The sequence below is a fragment of the Geospiza fortis genome, unplaced genomic scaffold (assembly GCF_000277835.1).
Source record: "Geospiza fortis unplaced genomic scaffold, GeoFor_1.0 scaffold12, whole genome shotgun sequence".
Taxonomy (NCBI): domain Eukaryota; kingdom Metazoa; phylum Chordata; class Aves; order Passeriformes; family Thraupidae; genus Geospiza; species Geospiza fortis.
The window spans coordinates 5,816,563-5,843,849 of NW_005054323.1; the positions used below are offsets into that span (position 1 = coordinate 5,816,563).

The following is a 27,287-nucleotide window of genomic DNA, read 5'->3' on the forward strand; positions in this document are numbered from 1 at the left end:
TGTACAATACAGACAGGCCATTCATCACAGTGAATTAGAAACTACGTTTCAGCAAGCAAAACCAGAAACACACAGGCTAACCCACAGCCATCTACACAACTCAGAGGAGACAAATATTTATTGCAAGTTTTTCTGAAGCCTGATAAAATGTGTGGTCTGAAATCCAGGACAGTACATTACTCTAATAAGAGCAATGTACCTCAAGGAAATTTTTTGTGCGTGGTGGTTTTCTCCCTAGGGAAATATAGGCCAGATTGTATCATATTACACATTGTGTAGCTTTGAGTTCATTTTAATTTTTAACAGTCATCTGTTTTCTTCATCCGTACATAAGTCATGCCACAGGAACATCTGCTGGTTCTTTTCTTTCTTCCTATTGACTTCAGTTTTGCATTTTTATATTGTGGTTTTGTCTCCATATGAGGGTTAAAGTCAGCTTGCTTATTTAAAGAAGGACAAGGGGAGACAATGTTGCAGCACTACAATTGTGCTGGATTTGACTCCTGTTTACACAAGCAACCTGGAAGTCAGTAGCTCTTCCCCATGCTGTCCCTCTTGCCCTTGTCCCTGTGCCCTATTGCTGGGCTGAAAATGTTTTTGTTCTGTATACTTAAAAAACTCTTTAGGTTTCTGTGCTGAGGTGGATTAGGGTAGTCTGTCCCTGTACTGGGACTTTGCAATTGATTCTCTGTGCTCTGAAAGTTAGGGCTGTCAGGTTTACTCCTCAGAGTGCACCCATGACCCACTGTATGATAGCAAATTTTACTTAGAATCTCATCAGCTGGTTAAATCTGATGTGAATCTCGTAACAGAAAGCTGGAAAGACATCTTGAATCCTATGAGATATTTAATAATTGGTAGGATTTTGCCTATACTCTTTGTCTTTCTTGCTGTTCTGAATGGGAAAAAAAAATTATAATTTGAATACTACTGTAGTGGTGTGTTTGTGTGCATTTCAAAGGAAATAAAGTAGCAAAAGTGGGGTCAAAAAAAAAAAAGAAAACAAAAAAAGGAAAAAAAGAACAAAAATGAGCAAACATTAGCAACAGCAGCTTAGCTTCTGGTCCCAACAGACTTAACTAGGAGAAGGGGAAAAGAAAATCTGGAGCTGACTGGCAGAGAAACATTGCTGCATGTAAACACTACAAGGCATCTGTGAGTGCTTTTATCATACGGAGCCTGAAAGTATTTGCAGTTTGTGATTCTGCAGTCAGGAGCAGTCTTGCAAACAAGGAGTGTTTATTGTGGATTTTCAGTACAGAGAAAACTACAGCCAAGCTGACCAGAAAGACTGGAATTTCATCTATCTATCTCCCCTCCCCCTCTCTGCTTTCTCTCTATCGCTCACTCGTTGGATTTCTTTCTCTGCCAGCCTTTTAAAACAGAAATTACTGGGTCAGGGACATACATCTTTCCTCTTTTTCTAGTATGATCTCATGTTCAGCCTCCAGCAGAAACTCTGCTACCTGTAAGTATCTTATTCAAGTTTGTTGTACCCACTGAATGCTGTGGTGTTTGTGGTTGTAATAGTGCTTAGCAGCGTGCAGAGTTCAGTTTGTTGCTGAATGCTGCAGCAGAGCAGCCAGACAGTAATTTTTGAGCTCGAGATGGATGAAAACTCAGTTCTAACTTTGAGGAAAGCAGGCACTGGGTTTTGCCAGTGGTTTAGTAGAAGCTAACTTGAAAGTTTGGATTCCAAACAGCTTACTTTATCCTAATATTCAAGTTGATATAAATTTCTCAACTATGCTGGCTTTTTTTTTCATCAGATATAATGAAACTTTGCGGTTTTAAAAGCTTGGAAGAGCTCATTAAGATTTATTTGCTTAGAATTGTCTTATTAATGACACACTCTAGAAGAAATGTGATAAAAAGCTCTGAAATATAGGCTAAAACCTTTTGATACTAGTAAGTCATTAAAAAGGATATATTTCATTTAGTTGGGAAAACTTATTTTTTAAATGCATGTTTTAAAATTGTACACTTATTTTGCAATAGGGAACTGTCAGCATTTTTACGTTTTCTTCTTCATTCAGACAACTGATTCATCTGAAAGAGGCAGAGTCATATGCGTGAATAAATGTTTGTGTCTCTTAATACATATGCTTACAAAGGTTTTACATTTCTTCTTGATCTCTATGTATTTGTCTGGAACCATCACCTTTTAAAAACGAGTTGCTTTTACTGTGTTTTGCTGAGATATTCCAGCAAATTCTGCAGATAATTATACACTGTTTCTTCAAATGGTTATTAGAAGGGGATTTTTAAAGTTACATATTTTCTAGTTAGAGAATTCTACTAGTCAAAATCTCAGCTAACTGAGGATTGCACTTTACCTTAGGCAAAATGCATCTCTGCCGTTGGCATGGGTCCAAGGTGTAACTACTTACAGGGTGTTGTCTGCCATTCCTTAACGCAGCAAATACCTTGCCAGATACTTAGCTTCTTGGTGACCTGTAATTCTTGTTTGTAGTGCATGGAAGAGAACCATTAAATAGCAAACAGTCCAAGGGGTGCACGTGTTAAGTGCACATTCTCCTAATTTAATAGCTCATGATACTTTCATTTCCCTGTGCCAGATTTTAATTGCTATAATAATATTAATCTTGTTTCCTAGAAATCATGGAAAGCTCTTTCTTGTTTTCTTTAAATGTGTCCTCAACATTTTTTGTATGTTCTTTCTGTTTCTTGCAAAGTTTCTTGCAAAGTTTTTCTGGTATTCATTAAAACAAATCAATCCAACTTCCAACCCACAACAATCATTCTCCATTATCCCCTTCCAGCTTTGCAAAAGATTAGGGCAATTTTGATCCATCTGCTGAGGGAAATATCCCAGGAAACCAGAGATTTTATCACATACGAGAAACTCTTGAAGTCTCATCCAAATCCCAATGAAGGCTTTGGGTGTCATTGAGACTTGGCTCAAAGCCACTTGTGATTACAGGTATTTTAGTCAAGTTTTAGTTATTAAAGCTGAGACTTACTGGTGCTGCGTCAGATTTTACTTTCAATTGGTTTGTGTTGGTAGATAGCTATCTAAATAATTTGTATTAATCTTTTACTTACATCAATGTAGCTCTGCTCACAATCAGACTCACTAGTTGTTATGTTTGTAATTAACCATTGCATCATTTCTCACATGTGCACCAGCAGCCCTGAGAGAAAACCAGTTCTGGCACTTGAAGGAAATTTTTAAGAGGAACCATCCTCTACATTGTCCCTGGTATGTCCCTCTGTCAGCTCTACAGACTCACACTCACTCCATTTCAGAGGCCCCTTCTCCCTCTGCCCTCCCCTCAGGCTCATCTGCTGAGTGGGCAGGAGCTGCCAGCAGATGAGTAACTCGCTGGAGCTTCCCTTGCCAAGTGTCCCTTATTCAATGCCTTGGGCACAACTTTGGGACTTATCTTTTAGGCTTCCAAATCTCAGAGCCAGCTTGGACAATTGCCTCTAAATTTGGGAAAGGAGATCTCCTTGCAGGTTGCCACATTTTTTATACCAGTATGGCTTTATATTTGATCTCAGGGGAATTGCTGGACAGGTGGCAGAGTATAATGCTGTGTTTTTGCAAAAATACACCAGGTTATTAATTTCGATCTTAGCAATCAGATGGCTCTGCTTTTTCAGCTTAGAGGCAGCACATGATTTAGGGTGAAAAGGACCTCTGCAGGTAACTGTGCCTACCTCTTTTCCAAGAAAAACCAGTTTTATGGAAAATTTGGCTTCAAAGTTACATCAAGCAACTCGGGCCTTGATTAGTTTTTTATTAAATAAACCTTGCTGTTTTAGTGGGTTTGTATGTCTCTTCCTTGTGCTCCAGACACTCTTCTGTTAGAAGTCTAAAAATAAGCAATAAGGATTCTCCTTCAGGATGAACAAATCCAGCTGTTTTGGCCCCTCTTCATAAATTAAATCTTCCATCCCCACTAAGGAATAACAACTAGTGTATGATATATCACGGAACTGACATGACTGTTCTGCTTCTGGGACCAAAGCTGGCAGATTTCTGTGAGCTTGTACTCACATGGTACACCTGGAGTTGTTCAGTTGTTTCAGTTGTTTTGGCATATAGACAGACCCTTAGAAAGCTGATGAGAAAACAGCTTAATTTCAGCCCAATTTCCTTCTATGTTGTTTGTGAATACCATTATTTCATTAGGTCACAAGGTACATCTGAAATATTTTGGTGCACTTGGAATCAAACAGTCCCTTAGTTTTATGTCCCTTCTGGAGACACCGGTGACGTGGCAATGAGGAGCAGAGGAGAACCAGGTTCAGCTGTGATATTAAGGGCAGAGAAGTAAGGAGATTGTAAGGAAGTTCAAAGCAGCCACGAAATGTGACAGTGGTGTCACCAGCAGCTATGTATCTGCTGAAGAGCAGAACACTGTCAATCAGTATAAATACCATATAGCACACACATGACTTCTTTGAAGCAATGACCTTCTTTACAGATAGGGAGGATGTTAATACCTTGGCACTCACCCCAAAACCTTCTCATTTTTATTGTCATTATGTGTTGAAAGAATCTCTTGCCGTTTCGTCTTGCTGTGATTGTGTAAATAATTGAGAAAGTGAGGTTGTACTTCCCAAGGTCTTCACTTGGACACCTCAGGAGACAGTCCTGCAGCATCCAAGTAGAGGCCAGTGGCTGCAACATCTGGGGCAAACATACAGTGATACAGGAGCTCTGTCTGCACCTTAAGGCAGTCAAAGCAAGACTGTAATACACAGTGACAATAGGCCAAATTTGTAGCAGAGAATGTCTCATACATCCACCATGAAATTGATCAAAATGCTCCTGAATCCTCTTGAACACTTTCTGTTCTGTTTTTGACGCTGGAAAGGGCAGCATAGAAGCCACTGCCTGCACCCAAGGTTTACAGCTGTATTCCGTGCTGGGATTTATGGGGCAGGCACCAGAAACAGGTGTAGCAGAGTCAAGATGCAGAAGTCTCTGCATGAGTATCATTTTCAAACTGGTGATGAAGCTATCTCTCAACTTTGACATCATTTTATGATAGCTATCCACATTGGAGTGGAGCAAGTCAAAACTATCCAGGTTTTAATTTTATAATTTCTGATGAGGCACCATGTAAGAAAATGCCTGTGAATAAAGCTATTTTTCACCATATTTCTATGCCTCAGCCTGCTATTATGGAGCAGAGAATTGGTGGCATTGTCATGAGATGCAAGCCACCAGGTCTGTGTGTCAGATTCATTAACTGCCTCTTAGCACTTTGCCAGGTCCTAGTCTGAAACTAAAATTTCTAATTATTTTCTTAGCTGAATTTTCTACCATGCATTTCATTTCTCTTCCACTGGCTAGAATTCTACATTTTGTCTCAGATTTTCTTCAGACTGGTATGGTTTCAATATTTTAAACCAAAATGGAAAGACTTTCAGATAAATAGCTAGAAAACTAGAGTAAAAATTTGCATTCCAGACTACATAGTCAACCTACATCTAACTTTGTATGTATGTGAGACTCATTGTCTTCAATCTTAAACATGTGATAAAGTGAGTGGATCTGTCTTGTTTAACTTTTGGAAGTGAATAATTTTACAGAACTTCTGAACTGCCAGTTGTTTTTCAGTGAAATTTAAATCTGGGTGGATATTTAGATTCAGTTACAGACTGCTCAGATCATTCTGCCAGAAACAGTAGAGTGAACACTTACCTATTAACAACAATAACGAAAATAAAGACATAGAAGGACTTGTTTTTCAATTCACTTTCAGGAAACCTCACTGTTGGTTGTAAAGTTGTGGCAAATAATTGGTCAGGGCATTAAGAAGTTACAAAACCTAAAGGAATGTTGACACTTTTCTATCTTGGAATTCTTATGATCTTCTCAAATTTAATTAAATCAATATCACTTCCTATTTGTGCTGCAATTTCAGTTACTTTGGTGGATTGTAGAAATAAGGCTTTTAAAAGGATTTCAATAGTGCTTGTTTGATGCCAGAAAAAAATTATTTTCTTATGGGGTTATAAACATGAAAGGTGAAGATTCACTGTAATTAGGGGCACGAGAAACTTGTATAATTTATTTTCTATATTATCTTGTCTTCTTTATTTCCGTTGAATTTTTCTCAGACTTTGGGGTTGTCTGCTATTTTCTGATCATGTGTGCACTGAATGGTATTGAAATGAACTGCATTTGTCAGAAATGGTGAAAGTATTTTGTATGTGTTAGTTGTTTTGTTTTCATCCCTATAGTTGCCTGATGCCTTATAGCAACTTCTTTCTCTTTTTTTTTTTCAGGATTAACAAACCTTGACAACACATTCATCATTTTGTCAGGCTTGACCAATGAATTTTATAAAAACCTAAGGATATTTTGAAAATATCTGCCCAATAACTGCCCAAATTTCAGTCAAGGAGAACCTATTAATAGAAAACATGTCATACATTTTTTATCTATGACTAATAATGCCTTCATTTCACGGTGAAAGTCTGCTGGTGGAGGAAGAAGACTCCTTTTGTTAAGAAATTTTTTCACGGGTGGAAAAGGCCTGCGTCCGCCTATAATATGAAGCCCTTTGAGAAAGGCTGGCTGCTTCTACTGCTGCCTGTCATGTTAAGAGTTGTGTGCTCCTCCTTTATTAGTGTGAACCTTGGGGTGAAAGTGATGAAGGGACAGTCTGTCTTCCTGTCAGAAGAAGACCTCAACTTTTCCATCCCCAGAGAGAAAGATGTCTGCAAAGTAGAAGTGATCAATGAACCAATAACACAGAGGGTTGGGAAACTTACTCCACAGGTATTTGGGCTCTGTTTTGCTGCCTTGAATGTTAGTGTGTGAAGGTCTGGGAGAAACAAAAAGGGGCTGCTTGACTGATTTTTGTTCTTCTTTTGGGTAGTGACTAAAAGGCATGAAACTGAATGATGTGTGGGATTCAGCCTTTTGCTGAAGTAGACAGCTGGCAGAGAACTACAACCCTGAAATTCAAAAGCTGAGCTCAGTAGCATAAATGCACAGAAGTGAGTCTGGTCATAGTCTCCTTTCACAAGTGAAGAATGGGTATTTTAAAACTTCCAGTCAGGAGATATCCTCCAGTCTCTCAGCTGCTTTTTTTCTCCCATTGAGGGTAATTCTACAGTGCCCCTCGAATGATGCATACCACACTACAGCATTTTCAATTTTAGTCATGGAGCCGCTACTTAAGGGCCAATTAAGAAAAAATAATCACATACAATAAGCACATTGTGTGCAGCATTGTTTGTTCTGCTCTGCAACAGCCAAATTGTTAGCAGATGGCAAATACATTAAAACTCCCCTGTTTTCTTTTCAAATGTTGAGCTTGTAGGAATAATGAAATTTATTTCACCTATTACATTTCTGCTACTCATCTGCTTTACAAATTGCCCACCTGAGTTATAGCAGGAAGGAGTTGAACACAGTTGTCATGAAGATGTAATGTTATAGACAGAAGATACATGGTTTTAATGGTTCATAACCAAGAAGGTTTTGGTGTTTGAAAAATTCTGGTTTGTGCCACAGCATACCTTTTCGTGTGCTTGTATATGAATATAGTTTTTAACCTCCTTTCCAGGGTTTTTGGTGGCTTATGTGAAGATAGGTGAAAGAGCACCGATCTCAGTAGATTTTTCAAAACTTCTGTCTTGGTCATCAGTATTATTTTTTGCAAGGCACTGACAAGTACTTCAGCTGAATCAGCACTGCTAAGGAGCAGAGGCATACCAGGGAAAACAGGAGGTGATGGACAGGACAATGTGCGATCTTCTCTAGAGACTGCCTTAAGTAGTGTAGTGCATCTGCAGAAACTACCCAGGGCTTGTTTTCTGCCAGCCAGGGATACTGACCTTAGTACCCCACCTCTACTTCCCCAGTACAGGTTGGTCTTGACTCCTACAAACACAGAATCATTAAGGCTGGAAAGACCTTGAGGAACAATGAGTCCAACCATTAACCCAGCACTACCAGGTGCACTACAAACCACGTCCTTAAGACCTACCTATATATGATTTTTGAATGTTTCCAAGTATGGTGATTCCACCATTTCCTTGGCGGACCTGTTTTAACGCCTGACCAACCTTTCAGTAAAGAATTTTTTCATGATATACAACCTAAAGGAGAGAAGGAAAAGAGGCACTTACATGTGAAACTTACAGTGAACCTCTTCTGTAGGCAGTCTGTCTGGCTGAGGAGTAATTTTGCTTTTAACTTCTGCCTCAGCTTCTATGTGCAGTGGGACCCGGGTATTTTGAAATATCCACTTTGCCCTGTGTAACCCAACATCTTTCAAGCACATTGCTAGAGGCCGTTTTCAAGAGATCCCAGGAGATATGCATTCACTGCACCTTATTTTCCAAACGACCTCCTCTCTCCCAGCCCCACATCTGTTAAGCACCTGCTCTTTCATGGCCCGGAATATCTGCCCAGGCAGCTGAGTGTGGAAGCTGCAGGCACACATGTAGAGGGACAGGCTCTGCTGGGCAGAGGGCCATAGGGCATCAGGCTGGATGAAGACTGTGCCTGCTAGTGGTGCCTGAGCTTTCACCATTCCTAAAAAAAGGTGCCAGAGTCCAGATCTCCTTGTGCCACTCATGATCTTTCTACAGGAAATTCTGCAGCCAGAAAATGTCTCTGATATAATCTGGTTTACTTCCATTAAATTGGGTAATGTTCTAGGAATGTATGACAATTTAATTATAAATTGTAATTGAAAAGCAGTTGAAGAGGAAAAATCCAAAGCCCAACAGTAATTAGGAAAATATTTAGATTTCCTTGTCTTACCCAGTGAATTTATAGACAATTAGAGTTGCCTGTTAATACAAAAGGAAAACATATCAGGAAACATAATCCAGATGTTTCTTTTTTGCAAAGTAGATTGTGTCTAAATACACATATAAACTGACTGTCAGTCAGTGGTAACAAATCTTTGTTCTAAATTTTCCAATCTCTTGTTACCAATTAAAATGTGGAACTAAGGATGTTTTAAAAATAAGGACATTAATTCTTTGATATGATTGGACCCAGTGAGATGCATCCCTGAGTCCTAAGGGAACTGGTTGATGTTGCCACATTCCACAATATTTGAAAAGTCATGGCAGTCAGGTGAGGATGGCTATGGTACCCATACTATAAAAAGGTAGATCTTTCCTGGGAATTATTGACCTGTCAGCCTCTGTTCTGTGCCTAGGAAAATCATGGAACAGATCCTACTAGGAGCTGTGCTAAGGCACATGGAGGACAGGGAGGTGATTCAAGACAGCCAGCACGGCTTCACCAAGGGCAGGTCCTGCCTGACCAACCTGTTGGTTTTCTGTGAGGGAGTGACTCCATCAGTGGGCAAGGCAAGGGCTCAGATGTCTTTTATCTGGACTTCTGTAATCCCTTTGGCCTTGTCCCCCGCAACACCCTTATGTAACCAAAATCCTACTGGCTTTGAGGGTTCTACACTGATTTATGTTAGTGAAGAATCTTACTTTCAGTGTACAACATTAAGCTTCTGAAACTACCATATGAGTGGGTTTTGTATATAATATATATTTTTTCTTTCTTCAAGATAGCATACCACATAACTACTTCTTAATTTTATTTTCCATTTTTGCAGACTCTCACATAAGACTATCCATTTTATTGCTTAAACATCATGTTCCTTTATGTTAGTTTGTACTAAGGAAGAAAGGACATTAAGTAAGAAAAAGGAGTATTTTTTGGTTTTGTTTGAAAAAAAAGCAGAGCACATATTTGTACAGAATTTGTAAATAATGCAAAACAGAGGAGTCACAACATAGTCAAAATTTTCATCATATGAGAGTAATTTTGTCTCCCACATATTGTTCTTGTCCTTGCTTTCTAAGTAGACCCAACAAATAAAACCAAGTGTACTTTCCATAACACCACAGATTATACCAAGAGGTTAATCCGTGTATGTCTGAAAATCAACTACCTCATCACTTAAAAAACCCCCCAAAAAACAACTAAAAAAAGGAGAGACTGTACAATGCACTTCTTGACGGAAGTTAAAAGCAGGCAATAAATTTTAAAATTGCTTGGAATATAGAAAAACTATCACATTGCTTGAACACCTGAGAATGACTTCAGTGGAAGTAGACCTTTTGACTAATAATGAAAGCTGAGAAACTAACTATTCTTCCATTAGAGAAGGATGTAAGTTATATTTTGTGTAATGGTTAGAAAGAAAAAAAGTTCAATAATTCTTAAATCCTTTAATGTAAATCCACAAGGTGGTCATGAGGTGCTTCAGTTAAGTATGTAGTAACTTAATTTAATTAAGAATTAATTAAGAGTTAATTTAGAATTAAATTATTACATAAATTTTACACTTAAAGTCAGAGCATCCAAAGATTTCCTCTGTGAGTTACACTTTCAGTCAAAATTTTAGAATCTTACTAAAGTCCCTCAGCCATTTCACCATCATCTAAAGTGGTTAGGGGAATGAACACAATTCATGCAAGGCATTTGCATGAGTTGGCACAAAGAATCATTTTCATGATTCTTTTGTCATATTTTAAAAAATTACTGTCATTAAGAAATTACCTCTTCTTTTTTGAAAAAAAAATGTGGTTAGTCAGTCAGCCATGTACATATATTAACAGCTATTAGTTATGGCCTTATTATGTCTGTTAGTGAGTGTTGAACAAATTTCACTTTGTGGAAGTTCATATAACCATTTGTGAATACTGTCCCAAATAATGCAATGAAAACTATGTTTAGACAGTGAAATGCTTAGGAAATGCAGTGATTTTGGTTTCTTGCTGGCTAGAATATGCGTTTTGTCTCTGTAGATTTGAAATATGAGCATCTTCCATCCTCCATGGACTGCATAGGGACTCCCTTTTATCACAAGATTAACACAGTCTATCAATGCTAGGAGCTTTCAGCTGGTGATTCAGTAAAGAAACAATTCTGCAAGGGAATTATAAATTGCCAGTTTTGCCAATTGCAGTATTTGAGAACATGGAAATTGTATTCCTCGTAATCCAAATCCCTTTTCCAAAGAACGGGTGTGTCAAAGCAATCCTTTTTCTATTTGTGTCAGGCGTGTTTCCTCATTGCTTTTCTTTCACAAACCAACCAACCATTAAATAAATCAATCTGCCTGAAAGAAGTGTCTGCCTTAGATGGTTAAACTGTGGCCAGACAGAGTCACAAATTTTGCCAATATCAGGTATGTTGTCAGAATTATTCTATTTTGAATTAGCTGTAGGAAAGCATAGGTATCTGCTTGCTTTTGTGCTGTGGATTACATTGATTTTGGGGCTGGATGTTTGTATGGCACAGAGATGATGTCTGATCTAGAAAAGAGCTACTGTACAAAGTCAGTATCACAAAAACTGGGAACAATTCTAAGTTAGCTGTGTCGTACTTTTTTGGTATAATTGTGGTGGACATAAAGCAAGATTTACTATATAATCAAGCTATTGTCATGAGCAACTTTAAAAGTCAATAGGTCTCAAATTATAATGCTGGAACTGCTGGCTTTTCAGCACCACTGCACTTGTACATACTGCTGGATTTATCTACACCCTTAACTCTGCAGTGGTAAAGAAGGTGAGGTCAAACTATTTGCTGTACTGAGGAGGGACTTGGCAGCCTGAAACAATCACATAGGCCCTTTACCCTTCTAATTGTGGAGCACAGGCAGCCCCATGTTAAGTGGTTGCTCTGACTCTCACTGGGGGACCACAGTACAGGTGAATACCTGTTCACAGAAATGAACCACATATTAAACATTTTGTTATTCTGGTGCATTCCAGGCACTCAGAGAGAAGTAGAACAGGGGCTGTAAAGTTAACATCCTTGGCAGTGTGGTGCCAGTTTATTCTTTCTCCTTCATAGGTTTTTGACTGCCACTTCCTTCCTAATGAAGTCAAATATACCCACAACGGATGTCCGATTTTAGATGAAGACATGGTCATGCTTAGGCTGTACAGGTAAGCAGCAGCAGCAGATCACTCTTCACTGTCACCAGGAACCCAGTTGACCTTAGCAAGAGCAAGCAGTCAATTTCTTACAGTTAAAGCATGTTCTGCTGTACATGATGTAACCACTTAGATCCAGTATCTGCATCATTAGTCAAGAAGTGACCATCTGTTTACAGAAACATTTCTCACCATGTATTGCAGATACGCTCATTTAACATGTAATATGTATTGCTGGCTTATTACGCACAGTCAGTGATTTTTCATTATGTTGTGGAAAGTGGAAAGTCAAAGCACTTTCAGAATACTGCATGTTCTCTGCTGCCCTGCTGATAGGGACAGACGCTCTCATATACACACAGAGAGTAACCCTTTCTTTCACACACACACATCCTTATAAGTAGGGGAATTTGGGCAGTAGGATCTATGTTATGGTGATTCAAGGCTTGAGCACACAAGAGAGAAATGCCCAAATCACAAAGCAACAGAAGATGGCACGAAGCATAACTAATTTTCTTCTGTCCCTTGCAGGTTTACAGAAACGGAAACCTTTGTAGAAACATTCACCCTTCATGTGCAGTTACTTGAGCCAGACTGTAACATCATAAAAATGCGCTCCCATGCGTTGGAGGTCCCTGAATACTACGGTCTGTCCAGGGTGATTGACAAGAATGTCCTCACCTTTGATTATGACAGGAAGATAAACCTGGAGTGCACCATTTCCATAATCTCTTCAGAAACTCACCTGCCTGCTCATGGCCAGCTTATTGCCGGGAAAGTGCAGCAAGGGCAGTTTAGTGGAGATCAGCCATGGAGCTTCTTCCCTGGCACTAGTATGACATGCTTTTGTTGTTTGCATTAGCACCTTCAGAGAGATGCAGCAGATTAAGTCTGGAGCAGTGGGCTGTTTCAGACGTGTGTGTAACAGTGGGTACCGTGTGAAGTTTAATGAACAGCTTGAGCTATCGTGGGCCTGAAAGGGACATGAAGTTTTTGTGAGGCACCATGCAGATCACAGATCTGGGTCAATAATTCCTTGCCTGGATTCTGGCCATGTTTCTGGCCCATAGATGTGTGGACCAATGTGACAGCTTGTGTGTGCCAAGACTCGGTAGAAACAGCACAGGTAATTGCTGGAGGCAGCACCTAACCAAAACACCAAGGTAGGATGGAGTTGGAAGACATCAGTTGAAAACAAAATCCTGTAGGAGAAATTAAGGATAGGAGCCCTACTTCTCATCACACTGTCTCTCTCAGGGCTGCTTTAGCTACATGGGTAGGTTCCCCATGGCGGTTTCTGCTCTGATAACTTTTACTATTGCTTTTGGGTTACAGAGCACAGCCTGGGCCAACAGTGCAGAAACAGGAGCTGTGCACTGGGACTAGGAGATATCAACAAGAAAAAGATGAGCTGTGAGGAATTTCTGAGGATGGGAATTCAGTATCGACACCTTGACCCCCCTTCACCCGACACTGATTATATTCCTGTGAGGTTGGATCTCTCAGACAGCAGAAGCAAAACTCTGCACAAGGTAGGTTTTTATGCAAGTTTATAAGGTCTTATTGTCATCCTGTGGTTTTTGTCATTGTTGTTTCTTTTTTAACAATTTTTTTCCTCCTTGTCACAGTTGAAAAGCGATAGGGAGCCTTTAAATTTTTTCAGTTCTTAGAAATTTGCCAGCTAAGCTAAAGAAAGGCATTATCTCCATGCCTCTATGATTAGACCATTATGGCTACAGAGAAACACTTCTGATTGATTGCTCTCAGACATAAGTAGTTTATCCTGAGAGAAAAATTAATTCTGGCACAATTCCACAACTTTCGTACAGCGAGATCTGCACTGACTTCAGCATACACAGTAATTATAAGTTAAGAGCTCTGTGAACATATTCAGTTAATAATAATTAATAGCTTGTGCATGTTTCTGTCAGATAAAGTTATTCATTAAACTCACATCAAATTAAGTAAGTAATTTCAGCCTCAAATTAAGGACACAAATAAGACTAGTGAACCTGAAAGTCATATTCATGATGTCTCAATATTTAGTCTAGGCATTTTCTAATTAAAATATCTTAATTTTTCTTTTCAAAATAATTATTTCTTAACATGTACCCTGATTTGCTATGTGAAGCTAGAAGAAATTTCATTTATTTTTTCACTTTACTTTGCCTTTTCAGTTGTCTCATTTTTTTCCTATTGTAGACGGAGTATGCATGGCTCCCTGTTCAGATTAGAGGTGCTGTTCCCAACCAAATACCCAAAGCTGCTCCAATGGCAAAGTTCATGCTGGAAGTAGATCAATTTATTTTAACGCCTATTACAACCACAACCATTGATGCTGAAGACAATGAAACTCCAAAGTCCCTGCTTATATTCAACATCACCAAGCCACCTCCACAAGGCTTTATCACTCACCTCTCTGACCACACAAAACCTATTGGCTCCTTCACGTGGAAGGATCTCAGTGACATGCTCATTGCTTATCAGCCTCCAAATAACAGCCACACAGAGAGGAGGAATTATGAGGTAACAGTAGGATGTGTGAACATTTGCTGGTTTTCACCTCCTTAAGATTAAGTAAAATGGAAATAATCATAATCGTATGTAATGGACATTTTCAGGGGAAAATTTTTTAAAACTATATGCAATACAGGAGCAGAAGCAAAATCTTTTACCACTTTCTCCTATGACACATCATCTTAACTAACACAAAATAGATGTTTATTGCTCACTCCATAAGAATTTCTTTGTACTGAAAACCTTTTATCCCCTCTGACTGAGGAATACCTAAACAGGATTTTTTTTTTAGTAAGAGGAATAGTGAAATAACAGTGCTTGTACTTCTACCCAAGAGGCTTTGGAAAGATCAGTGGTGCCTTTTCCACACAGCTCTTATCCCTGCATGATGTTACTGATCCCTGTGATCTGTGCAGAGGTGACATATTTAAAGTCATGAAAGATAGACCAGTTAAAGGCCAGGAATGCTCTTTGCCCTTACAGCCTACCTGCTGTGATAATGAGGCTTTAGGGATAACAAAAAGGGGCTCCCAACAGTTCCTGCTGGGAGTAGTAAAAGCATGTAACTAACACAGAGAGCATGATGGAAATGATGAATGAGGTCAGGTTTCTGCCTGCAGGTTCTTGAGTAAGTTATGAAATAACTGTCTGATAAGTTACTTAAGGACTTATCAATCAAAGCAAAATGGTTGGTACTGAAGTAATAAAACTGAATAAACAGGAAATCAGAGCAAGGCAAGCTGAGTAAATGGTTGCCTGGAAAGCAGAGCAACAGCAACAGTAATTGGCAATTGATGCTGACTTGTCTCACCCTTTTTTTCTTGGCTGTCACAGGAACCTCATTTCCCTGTTTCCTTAAAGTGAGGACCAGACATCCTACCAAAACATCTGCTCCTTAAGTGCCTCATCTCTGCTCTGCTTTCAGCATTATCTGATTGCATGTTCAAGATTTTGACTGTTCTGGAATCTGAAAATTCAAGAGTTTGATTTTTTTTTTAAATTTCATTTTTTCTGTACTAGTGCATATATTTTCTGTCATATCTATTTCTGGTCCTACACATCTTAAAAGAGCGGGAAATGTCTCCCTCGCTTTTTATTACTGCTAGTTAAAAAAAGCTCTATATTAATTGATGATTTAACTGTACCCCAAACAAAGTGAAAATTACACACACTACAAACTAAGTTTCACAGAATTCACTGCAAAGAGCAAAGAAAGCTCAGTTTTGTGCAGAACTTATGTGGTTCTTTTTAGAAGCTAAATCAAGTTTTGTTTATTAACATATTATCAGATGCCTGTAAGATCTCTCAGAAGAGAATGCGCTATATGTGTTTTGGAATACATTTGGTTTCCAGTTTTCAATAAGCAGTTTATCTCTTTTCACAACAGGTGGAGTTTGAGGTGCATGATTTCTACTTTGAAAGGAGTTTACCACTCACTGTGCATCTTTCTATCAGAACAACAGATACAAATGCCCCCCGGGTTTCGTGGAATACAGGTGAGATCTCTTATGCTAAGTTAATTTTGCTTCAGAATCAATAACATTTTGACACAAATATTTGACAAAGCTCTAAAAATCAGATTTACACCTGGAGTCTAAGGATTATTAAACTGAAGGAGTAGAAATGTATTTTCCCCTATATCCATTTTGGAGGGAACATGTTACAACAACTTGAAAAAGATCTAATGTCTTAACTGGAATGAAAAATAAAGAAAAAATAGTTACAGGAAAACTGTGATTTATTTATACAGCATTTTCTTGAATAAAGGACTGTACATTAAAAGATATGAATATTAAGGGCTATTCCTATAGAATAGGAAGAGTGGGGTAACATGTGGGAAAGACCAAGGCTTGTTGGTGTTGTTTAAAGTGGAAGCGTCGAAAAATTAACAACTAGGAAAAAGGGCATGATATACCACCAGCATTTGAAGCCTGGAAACCTTACAGGATTAGGTCTAACTCAAACAGATTTATAGTGCCTGCACTGGAAAGGGAACAGAGTCTCTCATCTAGAGTGCATTGATATTTAATCATCAAAAGGAAAAAAATATAAGATCAAACACGTCTAGAAGTTAACACCAGGGAAAGCGCAGTTTTCCTATGGTAGAAAAGGAAAGGTTCTGAGAAGAAAGCACCTCATGTCTTCCAGAGAAACCTCACCTGAAATTACTAACTAATTAAGAAGGAGCACTGTCCTCTGTCAGGAAGATCAACATATGTTTTTAACTGCAGACTCACAAAAAAATCTAAATGCCCAGTTTCAGACATTGTGAGATTTCAAGTGCAATGCTCTTGTAGGTGCAAATGTGCAGAAATGTGCCTCATTAGATTATCAGATAATTAGAAACCAGATGTCAAGGAAATTTCCTGCCTTACCTTTCAGATACCCTTCTCTGTGAGTCACAATTGCAGTAGCCAAGACTGAAGCCATTGCACTGCAAGGACTGAAGCCATTCACAGCAGGTGGCTTCAGTGACCCAATGGATGTCCTGCTTGACTTCCCACACTCACCACACACACACAGACAACTTTCTGTTACTGCCTCGGTCTGGGTTTCCCTTACTGGAATCCTGGCTGTTTCCTTTATGTAATTTAACTGTGGTGCAGCAGCACAAAATTAGCTCAAACTGGGTGTCTGCAGGGAGGGACCCCAAACATAGGAATCCCTGACTTTTATACCCCCACAGTCTGTGTATACTTGTTCCAGTGGTGATATTTGTTCTTGTTGCAGTCTCTGGGTGACCAGACACACCCCATGCTCATTGATGGCTCTTTGCCTGGGGCTCCAGATATTTCCCGCACCCAGGACAAAATGTGCAACTTGCACGTGAAGCTACCTGCACTAGGTGCATTCTACAACACCAGAATTGGTTATTTCTCTGGAAAAGATTCCTTAAAGACAATGAAAAAATTCAAGTATGTCAGAAGTTGTTGTCAGACTTTTAGGCGGCCTTACAATCATAGCATTATTGGAAGTATTAAGGTTGAAAAAGACCTCCAAAATTATCTTCATCTGAATATCACCATGCCCACTAAACTATATAATGACATGCCTTGTCTGCTTGTTTTTTGAACACTTCCAGTGATGGCGACTCCACTACTGCCCTGGGGAGCTTGTTGTAAAGCTAAATTATTCTTTCAGTGTAAAAATTTTTCCTAACATCTAAACCTCCACTGGGATGCCTTTCATACACAGATGTGTAGATAAAATTAAATATTCTGAGCTTTTTTCCTGGTTGGAAACACCTTTAGAAGCTTTAGATGCTGACAGTGATGTAACTCTCTGCTCTTTGTAGGACTCAACCTCCTAGAGGGGCAATCCCGACCCATCACATGGCAGCACTTCCAAATTGTAGACAACGATGACATCCAAAATGTTCGCTTGGTCACAGTTGATGGCTTACAGCACGGGCGGCTCTTAGTCAGAGGTAGGTAATTTCAACTGCAGAGACTGGAAAAATCTCCTCTGTGATATAACAACAGCTCTGCTCCCTCTGCTGACCACCTTCCCCTGCTACAACCATGCTAGGCATGTGTATTAAAACAGGAATGTTCAAAAAATTCAGTATTTAAACCTTTATTTTCTTAATGTATGTTTACACTCCAAAGGCAAAATTTTAGAGAAATCAGCTATGCTTTCATTGAGAAACATGATTTGGGAAAAGCACAGTCAATATATTTTCAGTTTTTACATTTTTGCTAATTAAATTAGACTTCTAACTCATTAGCCTTCTGCATTATCAGTATCACTAGTTCTACTCTCCAGCATATCAGTCACCACAGTGCTTGGGGAAAAGGTTATGTAATGGAAACCACTTTGCTCTTTGGCAGGGTGGGAACATGTTGCCACTATCAATGCTGAGTTTTTTTGATAGTTGAATGTGTTCATGCAAAATGCTTAACCTAAAGAATAAAGAATAAAGAAAGGTGTTGTTTTGAATATAACAGACATAGAAACGATTCAGCAGTAAACTTAACTCCAGAAAACTCCTGACAAGTAGTCCAGTGTCTGCAAGATCATCCTCCTACAACGCTACAGACAGGAACTGTGTGTTGGCAGCAGTGCTAGGTGGGTTGTAGCAGTGCTGGCAGTGCTGTCTCTCTCCAGAGACAGTGTTAGGGAGGCTGTGCAGCCAGTCAGGGCCCATCTCCTGGTGGCAATCCTGCCTGTGCATACTGAGTTTGAGGGTTTCTCAGGCTACCATGCACCAGCCAGAGCTGGGTATTTTATCTCCAGTGACTGTGCCTTATTCTCTTTTGTCTCTCCTCATGCCAAGGAAAACATCACCACAAATTCTGGAAATTGCCTTTTTTTTTTTTTGTAAAACCACAGAGGAATGCTTGGCTTCTTTTCTTGGTGGCCCTGGGGAGATCATAACTTTTAGTGCCAGCTTGCAGTTCTTGAATCCTTTAGCTTGCATGAATATTTGTCTGTATGCATAACATTTCAGTGAAGCAGAGGTATAAAACTGTCTTATTACAGACCATAACCTCAATATACCAAAATCCCTACATCATTATATTGTACTTGAAATGCAATCCTGATCTTTAATTATAAATATATATATATTGATATATTCTTTGATGCTTTAAATGCCTGTAAAATGCTCTGATAAGAAAGTAGAGGTTGAAATTAAAGTGGAAACAATCACAGTTAAAAATCCTTGATGTCTCCAGTTACCTTTAGTGACATTTGGAGGATTTTCTCTGCTGTCACAGTTACAAATTTTGCATTCTTGTTAGCCATTCCAACTCCTACAACCTTTTCTTTGATAGGTGAATTTGCATTTAATTTTTCTAGTTAGCAACATGCTGTTAATCTATCTCCCTCAATTATCTTCATATTAGTGGAAAGATACTTTTATGGCCTGAACCACACATTTTTGATGTGTTTTCTTCCACTGTTTTAACAGGAGGGAAAGGATTCATGTTCACTGTCTCTGACATTCAGGCTGGAGTTGTCCGCTACCATCATGATGACAGTGATTCTACTAAGGACTTTGTGGTATTTAGAATTTTTGATGGCTCCCACAGTATTCGTCATAAGTTTCCAATAAATATCCTCCCTAAAGATGATAACCCTCCATTTCTGATCAGCAATGTGGTCATTGAAGTTCACGAGGGACAGACAATCCTGATTCAGCGCTCCATGCTCCATGCTTCGGACATGGATTCCAGTGATCACTACATACTATTCAATATTACCAAGCCACCACAAGCTGGAGAAATCTTGAAGAAACCAGGACCAAACTTGCTAGGTAATGAGGCACATCCATGAATGTACATTTTTCTTTGTCCCCTCCTTTTAAAAATACAGTAAATTTTACATTCAGACACCTTATTTTGGCTCAGGACAAATAATGGCAGATTTGGACTTATTTCATTGTAGTGTAAAAGCCCATCACTAATTAATTTTGGTCTCTGCACTAGCATAACTGTCCCATACAATATGTACTGTAATTTTTCCATTTTGAGCCCATTTTCCTGCAGTTCTTTACTCTGGAAAAAGTATTGTTGTGAGTTAGTTTACATGCAAAGATCTGTGACAAAGTCAGAGCTAAGATATGATCCTAATTATGCTAAATGCTAAGAAAACTCTTCTTCCATGTAACAACCCAGAAATTCTTGTGCTAGGCTGGAGAGGCTGCTAGTCCTGCAAATTCTCTTCTGACTTTTGAACAGGGCTTTCGACCTGTTTGCTTAATTTTTGAATGATCTTTAAGTGACACAGAAAAGAATTTGATGGTGATCTTCAGAGAATGTGGAAGACAATGAGAGAACATTTCAAAGGACTTGCTCCAGCTAGGGTGAAAAAGAGGACATTATACTTCCCCAGTTACTTGGACAGCTAATGCATAACTTTAATGTAGCATTAAAATAATGGAGTGCTCAATAGACGATGACTTCTTCATTTCAACAGGATATTCTGTCAACAGTTTTCTTCAGAGGGATCTATTTAATGGAATGATTTATTATCATCATTTGGGAGGAGAAGTATTTGAAGATTCCCTTGAGTTTGTGCTATGTGATAGTCATGACCCTCCAAATCTTTCAGAGCCACAGGTATGGAATGGAAGAATCTTTGCAGTCTCGTGAATTTTTTCTTCAAATGCTGATATCTTCCATGTTCTGACAAGCTTTCAAATAAAACTGGTATAGATTTTTTCTGATGACAGTCATCACCACAAACAGTGTTCTTTAGGGCTATTTCTTGTTCTTGCTTTCAATGGGGTAACTCTCTCCCTGGCTGAATAGAGTCAAGTTCATCGAAATCACTTCTTCCTATGCTATAAAACAAAATGTTGAAAACAAATCATATTTGGGGAGAGTACAAACAAATTAAACAACCATCCTGAAGTCAACTGAGAAGAAACTATTTTTTTTCATGCAAGAGCCCAGCATACTGAATTTAACTTTGCATTTAATTTAAGGGGAAACCTCTAAGATTCAAAAGCTTTGCCTTTAACTGTTATATACCTCCATTAATCATGTGTTGATGATATGGCATGACAGCCACATGTGTATCTCACAGTCCAGTGATCCACTTCTGTGTGCTTGTTGGCAAACAGCTACTTGGGACGCTCTCTTACTGAGAGCAATGGCTGATGATTCTACTGTCTCCCAATTGCAGGTGATGATGGTTCACATTATCCCTGTGGATGATCAGCTTCCCAGAGAAGCTCCAGGAGTGACCCGCCACCTGGTTGTTAAGGAGACTGAGATTTCTCACCTAACTAAGAAACATCTCCACTTCATAGATGTGGAAGAGCAAGACAGGGAGCTCACATACACCATAACCACTTCCCCATTTTTCTCTTGCACCCATGGGTAGGTGTAACCTGACAAACATTTCAGATGGGACAGGGGAATGACCCATGTGAGAGCAGCAGCCTCAGTGGCAGTAATATACTTGTGCCTCAAGTTCTTCCTCTGTTTATTGAAAGTCCAAGTGACAATAGCTGGATGCAGCTCTCCTGTTGATGATTAAGGGTAAGCTAGAGCCTGAAGCAACAGAGTAATACACAGAGTAATAAAAAATAGATAACTCATAGTTGAACTAGAAATAAGAAGGAGTAAACCTTGTGAAATACTTTCCTTTTGTTTGATATGAATTTTCCACTGACTTTTGGGATTCTGTACAGCCTCAAGCCCAAGTCACAGCACCTCTTCTAACTGTTAAAATGGGGTTGACCTGTGCCTGCCCCAGACTGAGACCAGGAGGTGCTGCAGCTTTTTCAAAAATATGTATCAGACACTCCTGATTGTGGACTAGGAAGTTGTGGAGCAGGAAACAGGCAAAACACACTGTGGGAGCAAGGGAGGTATGGAATGAATGGGTGTAGTAGCAGTTTACGTCACTGGTGCTGTCATCTCATTAGAACATCAGCAACAATTTGCTAAATGAAAAGTTTTAAATCCAGAAATTGCATGGTTTAAGCTGAAGATTAGCACTTTCAATTTTGACCTCAAGCAGCAAAGGATCATTATGTAGCTGGGAGAGAAGGTTGTTTCCCTAATCAGTCAAATAGTCACATCCAGTTTGCTGGTTATTGCTGTTGGAAAGCTGGGTTGCTGGAAACTGGTTAATTTCAGAGTTTATAAGATGCATGAAGCTAGAAATAATTAATTTTTCCACTCAAAGATAAATGCAGGTGTGCAAGTAATAATAATAACACTGTGATGGGCTAGACTTGCAGGTGATATAAATAGTATCTGGGGTATGTAGAGATGCACTCGCAGTAATTCCAGAGCTTGCTTATGATATGATTTTTCATGATCATCCTGAAAAGTATTTCTTTTGGTCAGTTTTCTGTGGTAATGTTAAAATGGATAACAAGGATGGAAGAAAGGAAAATACTTTTCCTTTCAATGCAGGTGGAAGTTTGAGCTAATTTGAAATGCAAGATTTTCTTGTTCTTTGGTATTGCTATGCAAGATGTGACACATATATTTTTGTGTAGCTACTCAGATGCTGGGAAGCTGTTTATGGTGGACACCATCCCCAAACTGGTCAAGGATCCTGCTGCTCTTGCACTCCAGTCATTTACTCAGGTTTGTTATGCTACCTGATACCATAATGAGTTCTAAACAATTTAAAAAAGTTACAAGTGTACAGATTTTATTTGACAGGAAAGCAAGAGGTGAAAACTGAGGAGCAGTACTATCACAATCTTTGCTTAAGAAGCTCAAGACTCTATTCCAATAAAATAGATTTTAAAGCAAATTTCTATCATGTTTCAGTTTTGCAATCTGTAAACACAAATGTCCTAAAACCAGCAGGGGATACAGTTGTTTGGGTAGGCTGAATTTGGCTTCACATGATGGAAGAGGAATGAAAAAGTATGCATAATGTGGAAATGAGATCTTGAACAGTTTCTTGCTTCATCTCAGTGTCTCCACCAGTAGATACCAGTAGTACAGGATAGAACAGGCTGGAACAGACTTTCTCAGGATTTTGTAATTCAGTTTTCATGCTTTTGTAGCTTGACAAATAAGTATCACTAAAGTGTCCTGTTTTATATCCTGCTGTATGGTTAAAGTGGCATAATGATCATTGCAGAACCATAATGAGAGCTCTGACCCTACAGACCCTAAACCATGTGCCTAATATGGGTATCTGGATGCAAGATTTTAATATTTCTATCACTGGCCTGTCCTCACCATGAAACACAGGGCACGCATTTACTATTCATACTAATGAGGGCAAATTCAGCTGCTATGGGAGATGTTAGATTTTATGAATTTTTTATTTTAAAGTCACAGTTAGAAAAGGTTCTTGGACCAGCATTTTGAAAGGGATCCATAAAGAAGTTCAGGCCATGACCTCTGCTATCACTTCTAAACCATATCTGTATTTTTTTGCTAGAAGTTTGAGTACTTGAACGTATACTCACCTCATTTGTATCTAAAGATGCATTTAATCAAGGTATGGCTAGTAGCTAAAGTGCACATACAAAATTTCTAAAGTTTGTTTTGATGGCTGGATAGCCCCTAAGCAGGGGATGATAAAGATCCCTAATGTCATGGATTATGAATATCCCCGTCATCTCCTCTTACATGCACCCTTCTTCTCTTTTTGTAGCATGCTGTGAACTATATGAAAGTTGCTTATATGCCACCCCTGCAGGACATCGGACCCGAACCTCAGCAAGTCCAGTTTGTTTTTTCTGTCAGCAATCAGCATGGAGGCACTTTGTATGGGATCTGCTTCAATATTACAATTCTTCCTGTGGATAATCGAGCTCCAGAGGTAGGGTGGTGTGTAGGGTAGGAAAGTGAGAAGGAAGGATTTGGAAATTGCTTTGGGTAGAAACAAAATGAAGAGAAATGTTCTGATTTTACTGAGATAAAAAAATGAATTTTCTGCAGTATCAGGGTTTCAGAGTCTTGCATACAGCTTGCATTGGGATAGAAGTACCTGGTGAGTACTTCTCTAGTGAAGTCTGGCGAGTGTGCAATGTCATTTTTCTTGATAAGCAGAGGACTACCTTTGGCATCTATATATATGTACAAAACATATATGTTGCATCTTGGTTAGCAAAACTGCATCCCTATTTTGTGTTGCTTATTGCCTTAGGAGGTCAGAAGCCTCCAGAAATTGGATGAGAACTAGGATGCACTTATTATAGCCCACTGTTGGTAATTTCCTTAGCTTTTTCTAACACAGCAGAAAAGAGATATCCTTTGGCATATTTTTTTTTTATTGTGTCACACATCCTTATAGCACAGCAAATGGGATTAACCCTGTTTGCTGTGTATTTAGAGGTGCAGCAGCATGGAAAGCTCAGCATTTCTCCTCCCTGCAGGTTTTTGCAACCCATTTGAGAGTGCAAGAGGGTGGCATGACCCCTATTACAGAGGGACACATTCTCATCTCTGATTCAGACACGAAACGAGAGCATCTCTTCCTGCTCCTGCAGAGGCAGCCGCAGCATGGGGTAGTGGAGCTGGATAACATTCCCATGAATGGAGGTGACAGGCTTTCCTGCGAGGACCTGCGTACCCTGGCAGTCAGGTTAGAGGAGTGGTGGCTGTCTTTTGTGGTAGCTGAGGCTCTCAGTCGAGTGAGCTAAAGCCTGAAGTGGTGCAGGACTCACCATAGCAGTGTTCACTATACCTCTGGCAGAGCTGCTCCAGAGCAAGATTGCTGGCTGAACCTTGGGATTTACAAGAAAACTTTTGTTAACATTAATTAATGTAAAGAAGAAAATTTGCTTCTTTATTTGTGGCAAGAACAAGACACAACTCATGCAGAATTAGAGCTCTCTTGCTCTATTTCCATCTGTTAGAAAGTAGGCACCCACCACAGTCCTGAAATACATGTTTAGCAAACACCTCACAAGCAGCCAGGACACACATGACAAATCCTTAGGGAAACCTTTCTCCTGACTGATGAATGGCTTTCTTTGGGAGTTTTCTTCTTGTAGGAGACCCCAAAAGCCCTTTGGAGAAACTCTGCTTCAGAATCAGCAGTGTTAGGTGTACACACTTATATAGGGAACAGCTTTTTATACTGGGAGGGATACACATTGTAAGGCATGACCAGAAAACATGGATTCTTTTTATCTGTGAGAAATCTGTGTAGCTCTGTAATCTTTTTTCCACAGATATCGTCATGACGGCTCTGAGACTCTCACTGATGAAGTTTTCTTTGCAGCCTCAGATGGCATCCATTTTGTAGAGTTCATCCTGCACGTCAAGGTCAGTGTGTTGTGTGTTTCTGAGAGCAATTTTCTGTGTGGAGGCAAATGGTTCAAAGCTTGACTTATGAAAGTCCTTGCATTACCTTGGAAACTGGAAGAAAATGGATATACTAGGCTTCCACTTCAACCCTAGGTTTCAGGTTCATGTGGCAAATTTAGGAGGAGCTTTGACTTGCACTTCGTACTTAAACTATAATTATCTAGTTTGGTTTACTTATGTCTTTTATGCTTAATTCAGCTGGTTTCGTTTTGTTCATAGAGAAAGCTCAGTGTACTCTGACAGTGGCATCAAACTGTTAGTTTGAGCTGCAAAGCGGTGTACTGAAACATCTGGCTTCTACTGAAAGGAACAGTAAGAAAATCTTAAATTATTTTTCTGTTTAGGTGTCGCCCGTGAATGATGAGCTACCTGTTATGCAAACAGGCCTTGCTCCCGTGCTCCACTGCCTAGAGGGTGAAGAAGTAGTCCTCTCCTCGGAGTACATTTATGCCACAGATGTGGACAGCGATGACATGGAGCTGGTGTTCATGCTGGCCCACGAGCCGCAGCACGGGGTAGTGAGGAGAGCTGGCACTGCCGTGGATCGTTTCTCCCAGGCTGATGTCATTGCTGGTTTAGTCACATACAAGCACACCAGTAAGTGAGCTAAGGACAGAATTAGAATGAAAGATGGTCAGACAAGTATTAGTAAAAAAAAATCTTAACCTGAGTCCACACCTTTGCAGTTCCAGTAGGAACTTAGAAACCATGAGTTGTGACTAGGGAAAAAAATAAACTGGTTTTAAAAAAGAGCTCTCTGATAGACAGCTACCAAATGTTTTAATATGTTCTCCAAATCCCTGCCTGAATTGAAAATTATATTCGAACAAGCATATGAAAGCACCATAATCCAGGAGGAACACTTTCACTATTGCTGACAAAATATCTTGGGCTTTTTTGACAAAATTATTATTAAGTACAAACTAGAGTATTTTGATGTGTTTTATGACAATAAAAACCCCATTTTTACTTCTTGCTTGCCTTTCCAATCTAGAAGGCTATCTACTTTGAACAGCTCATAGTCTTTCCATACCACAAGATAAAGAAAGTTCTGACTTTCTTAATGAGAAAAAAATGTTTAAAAGGCTTTATTTTGTGGTTTTATTGTTAGTACCTTTTTAAAAAAAATTTAATTACTGGCAGAAATTGAGGGCTGATAAACTCCCTTTCTTATTTAAATTTATCCTTTCATTGGGATTGATTTATCCTTTCTACATCTCTGAATAACAGCTTTAGTGGTTTTTTTCCCCAGAAACATTCTGGTTTTCTGTTTAATTATTCTGTAATTCTGTGTTAGCATGGAGAATAGATGTGGAATTTTCAAGCTTGGCACTGTCTAAAATGAGCAGGTGATATTTGAAAAGGAAGTACTTAATTGTGGCCACCAACAACAAACTTTTCTTCTTCATTCTAAAGACATCACAAACTGTATTTCAAAGACAATATTTTGCAGAGGCAATGAAGTTTTACTTTCAAGGGTGTCATGTTTGTGGTTTTCACTTCCAAATTTCTAACATTAAATGTGCTGTCAGTAGGTATCACAAGAGAAGTCTGGGAGTCACTTTCCTTTGCAGGCTGCATATTAATGATATCTTGCAGCAATGTAAGACACAGGCTGCCAGAAGTGCTGACAGCTGGAATGCTCTGAGCCCACAGATGCTTCTTGCAAGGGGTGGCAGTTCCCAGTGCTTCCCAGTATCAGCCCACATTTTAACTGTGATTGCATATAGGCATAATATACAGTACAGTAATAAAGTACAGTGATAAAGTACAGCCCTTGTTATATCCATTTTGTAAGGATAAGAAGCACATAGGAATACATGCATTACTTGCTATATTAAAATTTGTCTTTTGAAAAAGCATGGATATTACCATTTGTCAAAGAGGAAAACATATATAAAAGAAAGATTTTCCTACATTCCTTGAGAAGTGCAGAAAAAACACTTTTCTCACACAATATAAATTTTGTACGTATGGTAGTGTACAAAGAACAGAATCTTGAGGACTATTAGCTGTGTTATTACCATATAACATAATATCATAACATTACAATTATAACATTATAATTACTATAAAAATAATAAGACTCTTTTCTACACCCTCTTATTATAT

The 27,287-nt window shown here is 39.0% G+C and overlaps 1 protein-coding gene across 4 annotated transcripts in view; it reads left to right on the forward strand.

Annotated features, from left to right (window-relative positions):
- The first annotated feature begins 1,310 nt into the window (after positions 1-1,310).
- FREM1 (FRAS1 related extracellular matrix 1) overlaps positions 1,311-27,287 on the forward strand; it is a 64,610-nt gene continuing 38,633 nt past the window's right edge. For 3 of the 4 annotated variants that reach the window (XM_031056879.1, XM_031056881.1, XM_031056880.1), the window contains exons 1-16: positions 1,311-1,468; positions 6,268-6,763; positions 11,834-11,928; positions 12,448-12,749; positions 13,252-13,448; positions 14,119-14,442; positions 15,821-15,929; positions 17,729-17,860; positions 19,346-19,690; positions 20,353-20,495; positions 21,064-21,260; positions 22,394-22,484; positions 23,515-23,682; positions 24,239-24,447; positions 25,040-25,133; positions 25,520-25,772. In XM_031056879.1, the coding sequence (XP_030912739.1) occupies positions 6,536-6,763; positions 11,834-11,928; positions 12,448-12,749; positions 13,252-13,448; positions 14,119-14,442; positions 15,821-15,929; positions 17,729-17,860; positions 19,346-19,690; positions 20,353-20,495; positions 21,064-21,260; positions 22,394-22,484; positions 23,515-23,682; positions 24,239-24,447; positions 25,040-25,133; positions 25,520-25,772 (2,887 nt within the window). In that variant the 5' untranslated portion in view covers positions 1,311-1,468; positions 6,268-6,535. Of the gene's footprint in view, positions 1,469-6,267; positions 6,764-11,833; positions 11,929-12,447; positions 12,750-13,251; positions 13,449-14,118; positions 14,443-15,820; positions 15,930-17,728; positions 17,861-18,380; positions 18,415-19,345; positions 19,691-20,352; positions 20,496-21,063; positions 21,261-22,393; positions 22,485-23,514; positions 23,683-24,238; positions 24,448-25,039; positions 25,134-25,519; positions 25,773-27,287 lie in introns of those variants that run through there. The other variant, XM_031056883.1, reaches the window with a different exon arrangement.